This window comes from Myxine glutinosa, chromosome 11 (assembly GCF_964187855.1).
Source record: "Myxine glutinosa chromosome 11, kmMyxGlut1.1, whole genome shotgun sequence".
Taxonomy (NCBI): domain Eukaryota; kingdom Metazoa; phylum Chordata; class Myxini; order Myxiniformes; family Myxinidae; genus Myxine; species Myxine glutinosa.
Window position 1 is genome coordinate 19,049,504 of NC_136271.1, and position 20,353 is coordinate 19,069,856.

Here is a 20,353-nt window from a genome sequence, read left to right on the forward strand (position 1 = left end):
ACCAGCGCGTCGCTTCTAGCCTTCCTGAATCTTCTGATCTCATCCGTCTCCTCCCATTGGCCGAGCGCTTGGCGCCCTGCTCCCATGCCATTGGTCGGTGGCCAATCACAAGTCCTTCTTTACTCTCCAATCGGTGCTCTTGGTGTTGCTCGCCCCTCCCTCTCCTGTCAATCACGAGTTCTCCTGGGCGTGGCTATTGCCTGCCTTGCACGATGTCTGCTGGCCATGACAGCTGGTGATGTGGCTGTCTGCGGCCCCATCGGCGGTGCCCCGAACTGGCTTCCTGCCTGTTCTTCCTGTAAGTCTTGTGGCGGCAGGGGAATTAATTAATGTGGCACTAATGGATCTAGCTAACATGTGTGATGTGCTGCCATATGGGACAAAGGAATGATCACCAGGTCTGACACACAGGGGAATTAGCTTAGTCCCTAGTCTACCTATCACCGGATCACCCTCGTATGATCACAGGTACACACTTAATCCGACATTCGGGCTAACAGAACTTATGACATCGGGATTCTCTAGCACGACAGACGAAGCACCTACCTATGCAGATCTACCTAAATCTATATATATGCCCTACCCACCGACATAACAATATGTATATTGGGTTCAGTCTCATGTTGTCTCAACTCGAGAAAAATTGGCAAAACAAATGCTCTCCATCAAAATATTTTTCCTGAAGTTATCAGAGTGTGTATAAGCAGTCGTGATGTGAGATTATAGGTAAGCTGGAAATAATGCATAAGAGAAAACAAAAAAAGATAAAATAAATCAAGCACACCATGAAAATTGGCAAACGTACTGGATTACAAAATCAAAGGGAAAGTTCATAGAGCACCTTACCCCAACCCCACCTGCATAGTCTTGAGAAAAAGGACATGGGTAGGGTCTTTTCAACTCTTGCTTTGCATTTCAAGCACGATCTCTATTAGTTTTGTTTGTGAACTTTGAATAACAGGCACAATGGTAACCATATGAAACCGATGGGTCAAAAAGAGCAGTCCAGAACTGCTCCATTGAGATAAGTGCTTTGGCACCATTGAGGTTTATTCATATATTTAGGCAATTACAAACCTTGGGTGAACTCTTCTCAGAGAAACTGACGATTTTGGAATGATCTTTGAGAAAAGATGCACGAATACAAATTTTATGGATGAAGTTAGCTCAGGTTTTGCATCAATGAGTGCCGCCGAATCTTTATATTTCCCCACACTGAGAACACGAGTGGAAGGAAACATGAGAACATGTGGCCAAGTGGTCCAGATGGCGTACAATTTGGCCAAGGATTTTATACTGCTGTACTGAAGGATTTTGGAAAGAAAGACATCGTGGTTTGTTCTGCGGTGTTCAGTACATAAAATAAATTGAAATTAAAAAAAGTTTTAAACGCTGTAAAGAAAAAAAGTGACTGTTGAATCAGAAGTTTACCACCGTTGACGCATTTGGGAAACACCGTCTCATAAACCACCATATTTAACCCATTCAATTCGTTATTCGTGCCTGTTGTTTGTGTCCTTCATGACGTTTCCTGTTTGGAATGATTTTCAATTTTTTTTTGACTACCACACAGACAGACAGAATTGCTTTACCACGCTGAGCACATGCACACTTGGGATACGATTCTGTACAATTCTGCCAAATTCTGGAGTCAAAGTACTGCTAATCTGCATGTTTTGGGAAGTGCAAACAGGCAGATTCATGTTCTCGAGTGCTCAAATTATGAAATTCAATTGACAATCCTCTACCATAGACCAACAGACACACAGACAGAGTGAAAAGACAGAAAGACACACAGACAGAGTGAACCAATTGCTTTCCCCTGCTTTGCGCAACACACATGGGGTAATAACTGTATCTGTTCACAACTTGAAATGAAGGATTTGAGTAAAATTCTTAGAAATTCCTTACAAGGTGTTGGCAACCATTAGTTATAAATGAAAAAGTGTGGTATGTCCTGTGCTATCATTATTGATGCCAGCTAAGATATTGGAACCCCCAACTGCAACTCACACCATGCTGACATGAGGACAGCTTGACCAATCAAGGCAAAGCCTATCTGGCAATGAAACACCAATGATTGGACGACCCCGACTCCTGCTGACCATAGCAGGATGAACGGGCGGAGTTATCCCCACAATTGTGGTTTTTCAAACTCAAGAACAATGTGATACGTCACGAGGACCATGTGAAACTACACACACACACGAGTCATGCCAAGCTCCACGGGAAAGGAAGGATAATGGACAAACCTAAAGCAAAATAAAAACTAGAGCGAAATTGATGGATGGTGTGCCATCTCAAATCCACATAATGCTTCCCACCTAAGGCAAAGTTAAAAGATGGCAAAACGTTTCACCAGGAATGATTCCATTTCAATTTTTGAGTTTTTCCTAACATTTTTTCAATTTGACCCCTGTGACCATAGTCCCCCACCCTCTGGGGCATGAGCTGGGGGTCAAATCCAAAAAATCGTTACATATTCCAAGTGTCCCCAATGCTGATTGCATACATGTACAAAGTTTCATTATCTCCGCCACCAAAGGTGGATGGAGGTTATGTTTTCACCCCCGTCTGTCTGGTTGTTTTTTGTCTGTCTGTCTGTGAACATGATATCTCAAAAAGTTGTGGACGGATTCGGACGAAATTTGGCAGAGATGTAGGGTATGTGACACAAACGAAATGATTAGATTTTGGTGAAGATCTGGATTCGGATCCAGCTACTAGAATTTTTTAAGTGTTTCTTCACCATTGGGAGATATGGCCAAAAACGATATATAGCAATATATATCAAAAAGTTATGGATGGATTTGGACGAAACTTGGTGGAGAGATTGTGTGTGTGACAAGGATTAATCGATTTGATTTTGGTGAAGATCTGAATATGATTTGGATACGAGAATTATTTAATTTGCAAGTGATTCTTCACCATTGAGTGATAGGGCTAAATCCGATACATAGCACGATATCTCAAAATGCTTTTGGTGATATCTCAAAAAAAATCTCACTATATATCAAAAAAGGTGGATCAATTTGGACGAAACTTGGTGGGTCGATTAAAGAATGTTTAAATGTACCTGTAATTGCATTTTTGGTATTTGACCTTTTGATCCCACCCTAGGGGGCTGTGCCAAAAAGGATACTGCTCTCGCACCTTATTGTCATGTGGTGATTATAACTACCAGGTTTGGGGAATTTCTGCAAAACCATTTAGAAGGAGATAGCGTGACGGATGGACGATGGACAGAAAAAACGGACAGATAGACGGAGCAGATTGCAATATCTCCCCGTTTTATTCAAAAAGCGTGTGGATAATAAAGGACAAGAAAGTGCTATTCTGGTCCTGCAACTGAACTGGCATTTATTACATGAGACACCTTAAACATCAGCTAAGTCATTATTGATGCCACCTGCTTTGTGCTATTGGCACCTCCCCCAACCCCACAACATTAACAGTGCTCTTACCGATGCATTGCGGGAAAGGATGATCCCAACTGCGGCTTACACCATGCTGACATGTGAGGACAGCCTGACCTATCAAGGCAAAGCCTGTCTGACAACGAAACACCAATGACTGGCCGACACTGACTCCTGACCCCAACACGTGGCCGTTTGGAAAAGGTAGTGGATCTGGACAGTTCTGCAGCTCGTATGCTGTGAGGACACATTGGGAAAGGGGAAAAAGTACCTTAAAACTGTACACGTACAGTATGAAGTCTCAAAAAGTTAGTATTTGATTTTATAGTAAAAACATCAATGATCCACAGATGACATAAACACACAGGACATCCAACACACTTTGTTGAATAGTTTTAATTGGGAAGGGTGGGGAGAAGGCTCATACAAAAATTGACTAACTTAGGATACGTTTTGCACAATAAGTAAATTGATGTAGTAGTGTCAGTTTTCATAAAAGTAAATAAAGAGAAGGGAAATTGCCATTTGGCCCACCATCTCTGTACCATGTCCACATCCCAGCTCAGAGTTCATATTACAAACCTAATCCAGAGCAAGGAATTTAACCAAGGTGCTGGCACACAGTGGCCCCTACTGCTATCGAGAGATACCACAGGATCTTTGATATCCACAATCCAAAAACAGAAGAGACAGCTGACTTTAGACCTAAATTTGAAGGAAGGTATGATTCAGGATGCAGTGGCACCTGTCACCACTCTACCAAGACAGCAGTAGTTGTGTAAACTCTGACTGTTGTGGGCTCGTGCACCTCGACTAGATAGATTTTCAGAAAATGAACTGAGCTCTACTGCTGCTTTTCATGGCGCGGATGTTAATCCTCTCACTAATCATTCTAAAAGGCGAGTTTGAGGGGGGGGGGGGGGGGGGGGGGTAGGAAACTAGTTGAATGAATGAAAATCTACCATTGCTGATTGCAATGTGGGACTGGGGGAGGATGAATTGGGTAGCACTTGAACCATAACAGTGAACTAGTACTGACCTTCATGTACCAATAGCTACTGAAAGAGTATGTGCCCTAATGTGAAGGATGGAGAGTCTTTTTTCAGTCTGGTTCCCAGAGGCGGGTTCTCTGCCAAGATGCAAGGAGCACTCGATATGCGAGCACTTCAGCCCTTGCACTGAAAATTCTGCACGAGCTGTCAGCGTTACACTTTGAGCCTGGTGGAAATGCCCACGTGCAAAGAGATGTGCCAAAGACTGCCGATGGCAGCCACACACATACTCATGGTATTTTGCTCAATACAGTCCTTAATCGGGTAGGTTATCAATCTACCCGATTGTCTTTCTGTCTTCTACCGACTCCTCTCCGGCCTTGCTCCCCCAGCTCTCTCTGTGCTCTGTCCCCCAAATATTCCTACAGGTCGCACAAGATCTGCCAGCAAGCCTCTGATGGTTAAACTGCCAAAATCTCGACTCTCTGCTCACCTTCACTCCTTCATTCCTCTTTTCTCCCGCCTCTGGAACAAACTCCCACACTCCCTTCAATCCCACTCCTCCCTCCAGGTCTTTAAAACAGCTGTTCACCACCATCTCTTATCTTCCCCCATCCAAAACCTTGATCTTTTCTACCCCCGCTAATTTCACCCCAATTCCACCTTGTTTGAAATTCCAACCTCTTTCCTGGAAGTCCTGGCAGTGTCCATATGTTTTATACCTCTCCCACCGCCCCCTTCCCATGCCCCCCCCCCCCCAAAGCCCTCGCCCTCTCTCAGATCTCTCGATGTCTCCATGTCTCTCGGTCCCTGCTCTCAAATGTTGTGTTTGTGTCCTTCCCCCTCTCTCCCCATCTTGTCTACCGCTCCCGATGTTATATGTTTTATGTGTCGGTTTGTCTTTCTGTGTGATTAATGTTCGCTCTTTCACGAGCCTCGATCTTGTATACAAACAAAAAAAAAAAAAAATATCATATATGTTTACCTAAAGTGTGAGTGCATACGTGTTTAGAGTCAAGAATGCCGAGTGGTCTATTCCGCTGTGTTCAGGTCGCAGTCTCCCCTGGAGATGCGGGGTTGAATTCCGCTCCTGACATTCGTTTTAAACTAGATTCGGTTGTGTAACGGTTAGAGCATCCACTCCGAGTCTGATACCGGCGGGTTGAACCCCACCAGAGTCAAACAAAATAATACACTTTAAAAATGGTACATGCTGCTTCCTTGCTTCACACGCAACATTTAAAAGGATAGAGCACAGAAAAACAACCATACGTTGGCAACACTGCACACCAATAGCTATCGGAGAAACAAAATCCAATTAACATGTAACAAATTAAATTGAACATTGTAGCGGCTACCGCTGGGTTTTCACAATCGCCTTGCACCTATCAAGGACGCGGAGCGATCACCATGCCGGGCTCGTCCAGGACGCCCGGGCAGGCCCGCGCTCAACTTGCCAGGCCTCGGTCGGGACGCCCGGGCATGCCCGGGCAGGCTCGCCCTCAACTTGCCAGGCCGCAGCCAGGACGCTGGGCCACGCCGCCTCTCGCCTTTCCTGGGCAAACGCTCCGGGATAATATGTATATATATTGCTGCCCGATAAACGGGCTTTTCAGAGTGCCTGAGTGTTTGGTTTGAATAAAGCAACTCGGATGAATTCCAGCTTTTTTGTCGCGTCCATTCTTCCGATCGACGTGGGAGCCCCAGCTCCTTCATTGGTGACCTACCGACATGGACACGGCAGTCGCCCTTAAACTGCCTACCTTCTGGGAGGCTCACGCGGCGGTTTGGTTCGCACAGGCGGATTCCCTGTTCGCCCTGCGAGGCATCACGGCCGACGACACCCGCTTCCACCATGTGGTAGCAGCGCTCGGTTCGGCCACCGCGGCCCGCGCCCTGAGCCTCCTCGAGAGCCCGCCAGCCGCTGACAAATACGGCGCGATTAAGAAGCTTCTCCTCGACGCTTTCGCCCTCCCATCGGCGGAACGCGCACGGCGCCTGCTCGACCTGCCCGAGCTCGGCGACACGCGCCCTTCCGAGCGAATGGACTACATGCTTTCACTGCTCGGCGAGCACTCTCCGGCATTCCTGTTCCGGGAGCTGTTCCTCCGCCAGCTGCCTAACCCGGTACGCCTCGCCCTGGCAAGCACGACGATCACAGATCCCCGGGCCCTTGCCAGAGAAGCCGACAAGATCTCCGCCGCAGGTCAGCGCATCGCAGCGGCAACATGGGACCCACCGCCGTCCGACGCAACACCCATGGCGCCCGAGCACCCGGCACGGTCGACGACCGAACTGCCGACGCAATTGGCGGCCGCTACACCGAGCCGACCACCTCCAGCATGACGACCGGGGCCTCCACCTGACCAAGCGTGGTGTTACTATCATGCCAGGTTCGGACAGAAGGCCCGGACATGCCGACCCCCGTGCACCTTCGGCAGGCCGGGAAACGGCCGGGCCGGCGTTCATTACCAGCCATGAGCGCCGGCCACACGGGCAACTTACTGTTCATCACGGATAAAGCGTCCGGACGGCGCTTCCTGTGCGACACCGGCGCCCAACTGAGCGTCATACCCGCCTCTGACCAGGACAGGCAATCCGCGGTTTGCGGCCCCTCCTTGGTTGCGGCCAACGGATCGACCATCCGCACCTTCGGCCCGCACAACGTCACCCTCTGCTTCGGCGGCCAACGCTTTGCTTGGACGTTTGTAACCGCAAACGTGCCCATGGCTCTGCTAGGCGCCGACTTCCTCTGCGCACACGGACTGCTGGTGGACGTCCAACGGCGTCGTTTAATCAACGCCGAAACCTTCATCTCCCTGGTATGCACATTGAGCAGCTCCGCACCGACCGAGCTGGCATGCGCCGTCCCGGCGGCGAACGAGTTTGCTCGCCTGCTCACGGAGTTCCCGGCCCTCACGCGGCCGACGTTTTCGGCCGTCGCAGTACGGCATGGGATCGAGCACCACATACCAACCACGGGCCCGCCGGTCTACGCCAGGGCCCGCCGCCTCGACCCAGCCAAGCTCGCCGTGGCGAAGGCCGAATTCGACGCGTTGGAGCACCTCGGCATCGTGCGGCGCTCCGATAGCGCGTGGGCCTCGCCACTGCACATCGTGCCAAAGCCGGGGGGTGGATGGCGCCCGTGTGGCGACTACCGCCGTCTCAATGACGCTACCACCCCCGACAGGTACCTGATTCCGCATATCCAAGACTTCTCCGCCCGTCTGGCGGGACGGGTCATTTTTTCGAAAATTGATCTCATACGGGGATATCACCAGGTACCTGTCAGGGCGGCCGACGTCCCTAAAACGGCAGTCATCACGCCGTTCGGCTTATTCGAATTCTTGCAGATGCCGTTTGGTCTCAAGAACGCGGCTCAGGCGTTCCAGCGCTTGATGGACGGCGTGCTGCGTGACCTGCCGTTCCTTTTCGTTTACCTGGACGACATCCTCGTCGCCAGCACGTCCCGGGCCGAGCACCTCCTCCACCTCCGAACACTGTTCGGGCGCCTCAGCGAGCACGGCCTCATCGTCAACCCGGCCAAATGCCACTTCGGCACGACGGCCGTTGATTTTTTGGGCCACCACATCACCAAGAACGGGGCCGTGCCGCTGCCAACCAAGGTCGAGGCCATCACCACGTTCCCGCGTCCCCGCACCATAAAGGCCCTGCAGGAATTCCTGGGAATGGTGAATTTTTATCACCGCTTCGTGCCCCGCGCTGCTCAACTCATGCGGCCCCTCTACGAAGCCCTCCGGGGCAAGCCGGCCAAGCACGACATCGCCTGGTCCGCAGCAATGGATGCGGCCTTCCAAAGCTCAAAGCGGGCCCTCGCCGACGCAACACTGCTCGCTCACCTGGTGCTCAACGCTCCCATCGCCCTCACCACGGATGCCTCCGACTACGCGGTGGGCGCCATACATGAGCAATGGGTGAACGGGGTTTGGCAGCCACTCGCTTTTTTCAGCCGGCAGCTCCGGCCGAACGAGCTCAAATACAGCACGTTTGACCGGGAGCTCCTCGGTCTACACCTGGCCGTCCGCCATTTCCGCCACCTCCTGGAGGGCCGACCTTTCACGGCGTTCGTCGACCACAAGCCGTTGGTTTACACCATGGCCAAGGTCACGGAGCCGTGGTCGGCCCGCCAACAGCGCCACCTCTCCGCCGTGTCGGAGTTTACCACGGACATCCGGCACGTCGCCGGCAAAAACAACGCCGTGGCCGACTGTCTTTCCCGGGCCAGCGCGAACGCGGTCCACCTGGGCGTGGACTTTGCGCTTATGGCGGCGGACCAAACCACCGACACCACGGTGCAAGCCCTCCGGGCGGCGGACACGGGCCTCCGCCTGGCCGACATCCCCTTCGCGGACACTGTCCTGCTCTGCGACGTCTCCCAAGGCCAGCCTCGCCCCATCGTGCCCGTCACCTGGCAACGCCGCATCTTCGCCTCCCTCCACGGCCTTTCCCACCCGGGCCGGAAAGCTTCCCAGAAGCTGGTGTCGGCGCGATTCGTCTGGCACGGCCTTCGTCGGGACGTCCGCGATTGGACCAGCACCTGCACGGCCTGCCAACGGGCCAAGGTCCACCGACACACCCAGGCCCCGCTGGCACCTTTCACCGTGCCCGAACGACGTTTCGACCACGTCAACGTAGATCTGGTGGGCCCCCTCCCCCCGTCACGGGGGTTCACACACCTGCTCACCATGGTGGACAGGACCACCAGGTGGCCGGAGGCCGTTCCCCTCGTCTCCACCACCACCGCCGACGTGGCGCAGGCTTTCATCGCCACCTGGGTCGCCCGCTTCGGCGCACCGGCGGACATCTCGTCAGACCGCGGACCACAGTTCACCTCCGAGCTGTGGGGCGCGGTCGCCCGCAACCTGGGGGTCAAGCTCCACCGTACTACGGCCTACCACCCCCAAGCAAACGGGTTGTGCGAGCGATTCCACCACTCCATGAAGGCCGCGCTCATGGCCGGCCTTCAAGACGGCGGTTGGGCCGACCGGCTGCCGTGGGTCCTTTTGGGCCTCCGCACGGCCCCCAAGGAGGACCTCCAGGCATCCACCGCCGAGCTTGTCTATGGCCAGGCGCTACGCGTCCCGGGCGAATTCGTGCCCGACGCTACCAGTCCCTGGTCCGCAGCTCACCAGCGCTCGGACCTCCAGGAGGCCGCCCGACGGTTTGCCCCCGTGTCAACATCCCACCACGGTGACCCCCAGTCCTACGTCCCCCCAGCACTTCGCACAGCGGAGTATGTTTTTGTGCGTCACGACGCACATCGGGGGCCACTCCGGCCGCCGTACGACGGGCCCTTCCGGGTGCTGCGACGGGACGACAAGTCGTTGGTCATCGACATCGGCGGCAGGTCGGACTGGATTGCGGTGGACCGCCTCAAGCCGGCGCACGTGGACGTCGACCACCCACCACGGGTGGCCCTTCCGCCGCGGCGAGGCCGCCCCCCGTCCACGGTGCCCCCCACTCGACCGCCCACCACCACACCGGACCCCCTCCCACGACCCGCCAGGGGTCGCTTCGGCCGGGTCATCAGGACCCCCCTCAAATTGACCCTGCCGGTGCAAGTCGATTCTGGGGGGACGTGTGTAGCGGCTACCGCTGGGTTTTCACAATCGCCTTGCACCTATCAAGGATGCGGAGTGATCACCATGCCGGGCTCGTCCAGGACGCCCGGGCAGGCCCGCGCTCAACTTGCCAGGCCTCGGTCGGGACGCTGGGCCACGCCCCCTCTCGCCTTTCCTGGGCAAACGCTCCAGGATAATATGTATATATATTGCTGCCCGATAAACGGGCTTTTCAGAGTGCCTGAGTGTTTGGTTTGAATAAAGCAACTCGGATGAATTCCAGCTTTTTTGTCGCGTCCATTCTTCCGATCGACGTGGGAGCCCCAGCTCCTTCAACATGTTACATCTTTTCCTATTTTCACAACGACAAGCACTGAACATGTCGTTATCGGGTGACAGCTTGGGAGGAACTGGCAGACGTTCCACATGAAAAACAACGCCAAAAAGTCAACGGAATGCAAAATAAATTATTATGTGCAAATGATATTGCAAGCAGAATGCAAGGATTGAGCAGCAACTGAAGCTGGACAAGTGATGATAGGTTGACAGTTTCTGTCTCAAAGACTAATAGCCAGCAACAAAAACACACTGAGGATTCTCTTAGACATGTCGTTATTTCCACTTCTATCAAAACGATTGCCTGAACCCTGGAGGTGAAACAGTTGCATCCGATACCCTTGTTGAAGCTTACCATCATACCGGATGCGGAAACCCTGTTGCTCTTGAGAGCCGTCACCATGCAAGTGCAGCGTTGTGTGGTGAGTAGTGCTCAGCACAGTTTCCGGCGCGCTCGATCCAGTGAACCTTCGCATGGTAACATTCTTGCCGGTCAGCCGGGCCAGGACCTCCAGATAACCGGCATTCTGCTCCATCGTGAAATTTTCAAACCGTAGCGCCACACCTGGGAAATAATTGTGCAGTCTGTGTAATGCAGCCGGACCGTACTCCCATCACACTTCAAAGAGAGGCTGGCAGTCGGGAGATAAAATTGTGTTGCGCTTCCAACCGTTCCTCGACCTCGGCGAAAACAGATTGGCACGGTGACGTGTGCTCGGAACGTTTCGGCTGGTACTCCGGCTCTTTTAGATTAGGTCGAGGAACAGGTGGAGACGCACCTCAATTGAACTCACCCTGCACCTCGACTCTAACCCCAAAGCGATAGGTTCATGGTTTTCCTGTATCAACTTTATTCCATGACTATACATCCACTGCATTTCCAAAGTACTAGCCCAACACCACAGCACATCTCCACTGTCCTGCTCTTGATCACTTACATTAGGAAGAGTAACAGAATGACATGGATCCATAAAAAAAAATGGGAACATTGACGGGCATAAACAAAACAGTGAGGATTTAAAACAAAACAGTTTCTATTTCAGCGAATATTTTACTATAATTCAGCAAATGTCTGTCCGTCTGTCTGTCTGTCTGTCCGTCCGTTCCCAGGTACCGCAAAAACAGCTGAATCTTTGATATCCACAAAATTTTGTGGGTGCAACATGCAACAAAATTGCAACAAATTGCAACAAAATAGCAACAAAAGTGCAACATGCAACAACAAAAAATACAACAACATGCAACAAATGCAACAAAATTTTGGGTGGGTAATCCTGAGAGTAAAATAGGCTATATTGTTTTTCCAATTTTTTTTCCAATTTTCCAGTTTTTCCAAACACAATGGAATAATGTTTACCGATATGAACAGTGATGTGGCTTTTATTGAAATTCTACAAATCCTGTTTAGATTTTGATGATTTGCGTGTGATATGATTTAACGGATGTTTATATAAATCGTTTAAAATAAAAAAAGCCTTCAATTTCTGATATTTTGCCTTTTCATTTGGGCCTCCCAATTGAAGCCCCGCCCGTAGGGCGGGTACCGTTGCTAGTAAGAAAAATACAAAAGAGACAAAGAAGTGCAGCCAGCGTTATTGGGAAGAAAAATACGTTTTCGACATGCTAAACAGGTTTAGGTCAAGATTCAGCAGCTGTGGTTGGTTGATTTGCTGCCAAAAGGCAGCGTTTCTATGTGTTTCGTCTCTCGTGGTGCTGAGCTAATATCCGGTAATAAACGCGGAGTATCCACGGGGAACGAGCATGGATTTATACGCGTCCCCACATATCAATAAATGTCAGCATTAAAGAAATATATAATTTTCAAAATAATCCGTCAAGCCACGTGACTTTGTGCAGACCCATTCACTGGCACACTCACAATACATGTGCACATGTGCTGGAGATGCCTTCCAAAGAAAACTGATAGATAGCTATATCAAGACACTTCGGCCCAAGGCAAGGGACCCAATTGGTTTAGCGAATGTTGCGCTTTCATTGACCGCTGGTTAGATTACTCCATTCCATCTCCCCGGCCATCTTTCATACCGTCTTTCTTTGGTTTTCTCATCAGCAAGTTTACCGCTAGCAGGGTGCCAATCAAAATAGATGGGACGGCTTACCGCTCGCCACCGGAGCACCTCGCCATCCGTTTTGATTGGCGCGTGGCGAGCGTTAAACATCCTGGTGTGCTGGAATGGCATCGAACTTACCGTGGCCCTCGGATAACCTGATGTCCCAGAAACAGTCAATCTTATTGGGATACGTGCCAGGGAAGTCTGGGCTCAGAATCACCCCAATGTCATCGGTCAATGTACCACCGCACATTGCTGGAGGGGAGCGGGGATTGTGGGATGAAGGAGAGACGGCTCGGCATTAGTAATGGCTGACAATAAAAACATGGAAAAGGTGGGTGCTCGGAAAAGCAGCTTCACCGGAACATTTATTGGTGAAAACATCATGCACCGTATATTTTGATTGCATTTTTAGCCTCCTGAAATAATTTCTCATGAGATTTCAAATATTCTTATGAAAGAAGCAAAGACAGCTCAGAATTGGAATGGACAGATTGAAAAGGAAATGCAGCGGAGAAACGGCTCTAATCGGTGGAAGAGGATGGAGTAAATAAAGGTAATGGAAAAAGGGTGGAAAGAAAGGAAGTTATTAAGGAATGGAAGGAACATAGGAAATGACATTGGAGTATTGAATCCTTTATGAAACGGACGGAAAAATATCAAAAAGAGTGTTGGGGACACACCTCTGCAGATGGGGGGTGGAAAGTTCCACCGCCGGATGGGACCTGGCATGCACATGATGTGGGCGTGACCCTTCAACAACAACAACAGCAACGACAATACACAACATTTTTGAGGGCATATTATGCCTGAAACCAAATAATCATTAGCTCAAAATAGTCGTTCATGTTAAACAGTTTCCAGTAAGTAGCAAATTTATTAATTTATTGGTAACGCAAAGATGCATCGAACAATAGGTTATAAATGTATTCGAGAGACATTAGGCATTTGAGGTGCAAAGGAGGTAGTTATAAATACAGAAAATATAGGTGTTGTCCGAAAGGTAGTTATAAATACAGAAAATATAGGCGTTGTCCGAAAGGTAGTTATAAATACAGAAAATATAGGCGTTGTCCGAAAGGTAGTTATAAATACAGAAAATATAGGCGTTGTCCGAAAGGTAGTTATAAATACAGAAAATATAGGCGTTGTCCGAAAGGTAGTTATAAATACAGAAAATATAGGCATTGTCCGAAAGGTAGTTATAAATACAGAAAATATAGGTGTTGTCCGAAAGGTAGTTATAAATACAGAAAATATAGGCGTTGTCCGAAAGGTAGTTATAAATACAGAAAATATAGGCGTTGTCCGAAAGGTAGTTATAAATACAGAAAATATAGGCGTTGTCCGAAAGGTAGTTATAAATACAGAAAATATAGGCGTTGTCCGAAAGGTAGTTATAAATACAGAAAATATAGGCGTTGTCCGAAAGGTAGTTATAAATACAGAAAATATAGGCATTGTCCGAAAGGTAGTTATAAATACAGAAAATATAGGCGTTGTCCGAAAGGTAGTTATAAATACAGAAAATATAGGCGTTGTCCGAAGGGTAGTTATAAATACAGAAAATATAGGCGTTGTCCGAAAGGTAGTTATAAATACAGAAAACATAGGCGTTGTCCGAAAGGTAGTTATAAATACAGAAAATATAGGCGTTGTCCAAAAGGTAGTTATAAATACAGAAAATATAGGCGTTGTCCGAAAGGAAGTTATAAATACAGAAAACATAGGCGTTGTCCGACAGGTAGTTATAAATCCAGAAAATATAGGCGTTGTCCGAAAGGTAGTTATAAATCCAGAAAATATAGGCGTTGTCCGAAAGGTAGTTATAAATACAGAAAATATAGGCGTTGTCCGAAAGGTAGTTATAAATACAGAAAATATAGGCATTGTCCGAAAGGTAGTTATAAATACAGAAAATATAGGCGTTGTCCGAAAGGTAGTTATAAATACAGAAAATATAGGCGTTGTCCGAAAGGTAGTTATAAATACAGAAAATATAGGCGTTGTCCGAAAGGTAGTTATAAATACAGAAAATATAGGCGTTGTCCGAAAGGTAGTTATAAATACAGAAAATATAGGCGTTGTCCGAAAGGTAGTTATAAATCCAGAAAATATAGGCGTTGTCCGAAAGGTAGTTATAAATACAGAAAATATAGGCGTTGTCCGAAAGCTAGTTATAAATACAGAAAATATAGGCATTGTCCGAAAGGTAGTTATAAATACAGAAAATATAGGCGTTGTCCGAAAGGTAGTTATAAATACAGAAAATATAGGCGTTGTCCGAAAGGTAGTTATAAATCCAGAAAATATAGGCGTTGTCCGAAAGGTAGTTATAAATACAGAAAATATAGGCGTTGTCCGAAATTTGGTGTATAGGTAGCACACTGGATATACCATCCCTTTCAACAGGATATACCTTTAATACTGCATACCGGATGTTAAGCCGGGTGTCCTATCCATCAGCAATAGTAACTCCACGACCAAAGGTGGATGGAGGTTATGGTTTCACCCCTGTCTGTCTGTCTGTTCATCTGTGAACAGGATATCTCAAAAAGTTGTCGCCGGATTCGGACCAAATTTGCTGGAGAGGTAGCATATGCGACACGGACAAAATTATTAGATTTTGGTGAAGATCCGGATCCGGCAAGTATCATTTCAATGATCCTTCACCATTGGGAGACAGGGTCAAAAATGATATATAGCAGGATATCTCAAAAAGTTGTGGACGGATTCGGACGAAACTTGGTGGAGAGGTTACGTATGTGACAAGGAAGAATTGATTCGATTTTGGTGAAAATCGGAAGATGGATTCGGGTATGAGAATTATTTAATTTGTAAGTGATTCTTCACCATTGAGTTCGGGCAAAAAGCGATATATAACATGATATTTCAAAGTTATGGACGAGTTATGACTAAACTAGGTGGACGAATTGTTTAGGTGACAAGAACAAGCCGATTAAATTTCGGTTCAGGTCCGAACCTAGATCCCGCCTTTCGGTGGGATACAAAATGTAAACTCTTCAGCCTGGTGGAGGTATGTGCTCTACCGAGTGTCGTTCTAGTCTGGTGGATGTTAAAGACCATCCCAGTTGATGAATATTGCCGGCACCAGGAACAAAATCCAAATTCCAGACCATGTCGTGATGCAGCTAGCAAGGTGAGTTCATAATTGAATCCAGGTCCAATATGCTCTGTACAATCTTTCTCAAACGGTAAAAATAATCCTTAAAAAAGGTAAAAAGAATTCAGACTTTTTTTACTGGAAGTCCTAGCAGTGTCCATGTGTTTTATACCTCTCCCAACCACCCCCCGCCCCACTCCCTTCCCATGCCTCCTCCCCCCAAACCCTCTCCCTCCCACAGATCTCCCGATGTCCCTGCTCTCAAATGTTGTGCATGTGTGCTTCCCTCTCTCTCCCCCTCCCCATCTTGTCTCCCGCTCCCCTTATCATATGTTTTATGTCAGTTTGTCTTTTTATGATTAATGTTAGCTCTTACACGAGCCTCGATCTTGTATACAACTAGAAGTTCCAGGGAACCTGAACTCAACTGGTCTATATCAATATGGTTAGAATATGCATACTAGAACCACAAACTACATAGTTTATATGTGCTAAAGAGGTACAGTAACGTTGATGGTATCTCATGTTTAAACAGGAAACTAGAAAAAATTGAGTTTTAAGTGAAGTGAGGTTTGTTAAAAGTAACTTAAAAGTGAGTGAGGTTGAGGTTTGTTACATACTGTCTACACACCAAGTTTCAGCCTTCTAGCTACATTAGGAAGTACCAGATTGACAAAAATTGATTTTTCAATATGGCCGCCCTGCCGTGACCATTTTTGGGCGTACAACGCCCAAATGCAATACCAAACTAGTTTATGTCTTACAGATGTTTATGTTTATGCATAACAAGTTTCATTAAATCTGATCAATATTTGTGACTTTTAGAGCGTAGACGTCGAATTGTTTACAGACGACAGACAGACAGACAGACAGACGACAGACTGATGACGGACGACGGACACTAGGTGTCGACAAAAACTCAGCTGGACATAGTCCAGTTGAGTTAAAAACTAAAAAAAAAAGCCAAAAAAAACCTTCGAACAGCAGTACAAAACAAAACCAAGAGAAATATTTGAATGTTTTAAAGTGTATATTCAGCATATAGGATTGTGTATCATTCTTAACATCTTCACACAAAGTTTGAGTTGGTTGTCGTTTATTTTTCTCATCCTCAAGTAAGTTGCAGAAGTTCATCATGTTTTGGACACACAATTGATGCACAGCCATCAATCAGCAGCGATTTCTACTGAAATTTCATTTCTCATAAAATGTTGAAAATATTGCACAGTCAAGGTACATCAAGTACTTTGGAGATCGCAATCGTTACCCATTTCAATACCACAAATTAGAATGACAAATCAAGTGTCCACTATGAGAGGACCCAGAGTTCTCGCACGTCGCATCGTCTTCATCATCAAAAGGCTATCAAACTAAAATTACATTAAAAAAAAAAAAAAACCACCTTTAGAGGCCATTTTTCCCCGCAAGCGGGGGTTGGCCTTTTTCGGGGACCGTGGTTGTTGTTGTTTTTCGGTCCCCTTTTTGAAGTAATGTTTTACGGCCGGATGCCCTTCCTGACGCCAACCCTTTTTGCCGCCTTTAACGACAAACAGGGAATTACCAGTGAACTGGTACTCAATTAGCCGACCTCGGAAGGATGACAGGCTGAGTTACTAAAACTGAAATTACATTAAGAAAAGGAAAACAAGAAAGTTTTTTTCTGCAGTTTTTGGACGTTATGGGACGGACAAGAAAGTTCTGTTTTTAAACTATGCATGTGTGACCTACTTAACTCACTGCTCGGCAGTGAAAACACCTCCGCACTCAGAGATGGAACCTGAACGAAGAAACAATGAATGGATGGGGAGATTTAAGGAAAGAATCGCTCTCACCTGGAGTTTGAATCCAGATTCACATTCAAAGGAAACAACGTCGTTGACAAGGTACCTGTCTCCGATTTTAATGCCATTGCTCAGCCAGTTAGGTTCTGAACAAGAGGTCAGGCCCACAGCTATAGGGGAGAACAGGATAAGGATTAGCAGAAGACAAAGAAATGTGATGCAATGATTTGAAAACTTACACCTTAAGTTTTCCGAATATAAATTGAAAGTAAGATGTTTTAGTGAAACTTTCTTGAGTGGTGGGAATGCTCTAAACAACGGGAAACATGCCGTGTGACAGTATGAGTACAGGTAAGCAAAGAGACAAACTGCGGCGTGCAATATCAGTGACATTACAGTGACAGTCGGAAGAAAAGCCATCTCAACGTTTCTTAACCCAACACTTATGATCTTTTATGAACTCCCATTGGCTAAATTTCAAATAAGGGGAAGGACAGGAAATTTGGCCAGGGAAAATATGTTAATGTGCGATGATGACTTTGAACATTTGTGTTATTCTTAACTAGCAAGGGGGTGTTGGCCAGTCTATTGTTTTGAGAGGGTGGGGGGGGTGTAGGGGGGGCCTAAAGCACTTCCCTACACCTGCTAAGAAATGCGATCCCTACACACTTCCCCATACCCATGATAGAGCAATTAAAATAAAAGCTCCCCCAAAAATCCAGCTTTTTCTCATTTTTTGGCCTAAAACACTGCCCAGCACTCAGTGATCAACCTCTGAAAGTTTGATGAAAATTCGTTGGGCCATCTATGAGAAAAATGGCGACACAAACAGACAGACAAATAGCTCTCTTAGAGTATAGATACACATGGTTGATCTTTGCAGCCGAAAAGGACAACCTCGGTACATGAATTTCGTTACAGACAGACAAATAGCCCTCTCTTTTCCTCGGTACAGACAACTAGCTCTCTTTGAGTATAGATACACATGGTTGATCTTTGCAGCCGAAAAGGACAACCTCGGTACATGAATTTCGCTACAGTGCAGAGGCTACTGCCCAGACAGCAGCCACACTCTAAGATAGCGAGCCAGGTAATGTGGTGTGAAGGGATATCCAAGAAGATCAGACAAATTGATAACTGCAGTTTCAAGTCCTTAACTCCCAAACCCTCCCACCATAAGTCACAAACTGGAAAAACTGCTAAGGTTTCTCGGTGAAGAAATCGACGAAAAGGTACCGTAATTATACCTTGGGAATTCTTCAACCCCCCCTCCCCCCCCCCCCCCCAACAGACCCTCAAACGCCCCCTCCCAGCTCTCTGTTCCCCACCTCAACTCTCTGTCCTCTCGTACCCCTTTCTTCTTCAAGTCCTCAAACAACCCCCCACCCCACCACCCCCCCCCCCCCCAAAGCCCAAGTCCACAAGCCCCGTCCCAACTCCCTGTCCGCACAGTAGTCAGTAAATGTTAAAACAAATAAGGTTTCTCGGTGAAGTAAATGGACGATAAGGTAATTGACCGAATACGTTGACCAAATAGACTGCATAGTATGTGGTTTTATCTATCTATAATTCCAGTAATCTCTGTGTGTTTGTTTGTACGTTTGTACGTTTGTACGTTTGTTTGTTTGTCTGTGACCGCTGTTTCTCGACAACCAAGGGTCCGATATACTTTAAACTTGCCAGGTATATTGCTGGGGACCCGAGGATGTGCCTTTTCAAGGTTTGAAATTAATCGGACAAGTACTTACCGAGCTATGGCGATTTAGCCGTTCGCCGTTCGCTTTGGCGTTGCGAATGGACCAAACCATTGCATGTAAATAGAGGGGGGGGGGTTCTGTGGTCGTTGCGAATGGACCAAACCATTCATGTAAATAGAGGGGGGGGGGGGTTCTGTGGTCGTTACTGCCACGTGGTTTCAAAGTTTTTTTTTGTTGTTGTTGTTTGCACGCATGTTTTTTTGCACCCACGTACGGGCACGCCCTAGGATGTTTACACACACACACCCCTACACAAATTTTTTTTTTTTTTTTTTTTTGGCAAGGAACGGGCACCCACGTACGGGCACGTCCTAGCTTATATATAGTACGGGCATGCCCTAGTATATATAATGTGTGTAGACGTATATAATGGGCCTCCACCTGTGTTTGCTTTCATGGATGACCTGACAGTTGTCCAACAGTCCGCTGATGCAGTAGTAGAGGTACTGGGACGACTAGAAAGGTTGATGCGGTGGGCAAGAATGGGATTTAAAGCAAGAAAGTCGAGGAGTGTGGTAGTGAGACGAGGAGTGGTGGATAACATGCACAGGTTTGAACTGGGAGGGGAGGTGGTTCCATCATTGGTGGAGGCCCCTGTGAAGAGTTTGGGAAGATGGTATACAGTGGAGGTGAATGATGTGGGAAGAGTGGAGGAGGTCAGAAACAAGCTTTTGAGAGGTTTGAAGAGGATTGATGGATGTGGTTTGCCAAATAAGTTGAAGGTATGGTGTTTGAAGTTTGGGTTGATGCCACGAGTATTGTGGCCATTGATGATGTATGATATTGCAATTGGGCATGTAGAGAGGATGGAGGTTGTGGTGAGTGGGTTTGTGAGGACGTGGTTGGGAGTGCCACGCTGTTTGACGAACATTGCCTTTTATGGTCAGGGTGGAAAACTCCAGTTTCCCTTGACATCATTAACCAAGGAGTTTAAGGTGGTGAGGGTGCGGGAATTCATGATGTTGCGGGATTCAAGTGATGCAGTGGTCAAGAGTGCTCTCCCAGAGAAGAAGGGAAGTCGGAAGTGGAATGCAAGAGCAGAGGTGGACGAGATGGAGGAGCGGTTGCAACAGGAGGAGGTCATGGGGATGGTACAGCATGGGCAGCATGGCTTGGGGTGGATGAATCATGAGCGATGGGGAAAGGCATGTGTGAAAGAGAGGAGGAAGATGGTTGAGAGGGAGGTGAGAAGAAAGGAAGAGGAGGGGAGATATGTGAAAGCAGTCGGCCAGGCACAGCAAGGTGCTTGGACAAAATGGGAAGGTGTGCGGGTGAGGATATTGAAGTGGCAAG

At 47.7% G+C, this 20,353-nt stretch overlaps 1 protein-coding gene across 1 annotated transcript in view; it reads right to left on the minus strand.

Moving 5' to 3' along the window:
- LOC137436088 (CUB and sushi domain-containing protein 3-like) overlaps nucleotides 1-20,353 on the minus strand; it is a 1,358,203-nt gene that overhangs the window by 284,558 nt on the left and 1,053,292 nt on the right. Inside the window, exons 38-42 of the mRNA XM_078786463.1 lie at nucleotides 17,355-17,473; nucleotides 13,082-13,151; nucleotides 12,537-12,653; nucleotides 10,682-10,891; nucleotides 3,465-3,653 (exon numbers count right to left, since the gene is read on the minus strand). Of these exons, the coding sequence (XP_078642589.1) occupies nucleotides 3,465-3,653; nucleotides 10,682-10,891; nucleotides 12,537-12,653; nucleotides 13,082-13,151; nucleotides 17,355-17,473 (705 nt within the window). The remainder of the gene's footprint in view (nucleotides 1-3,464; nucleotides 3,654-10,681; nucleotides 10,892-12,536; nucleotides 12,654-13,081; nucleotides 13,152-17,354; nucleotides 17,474-20,353) is intronic.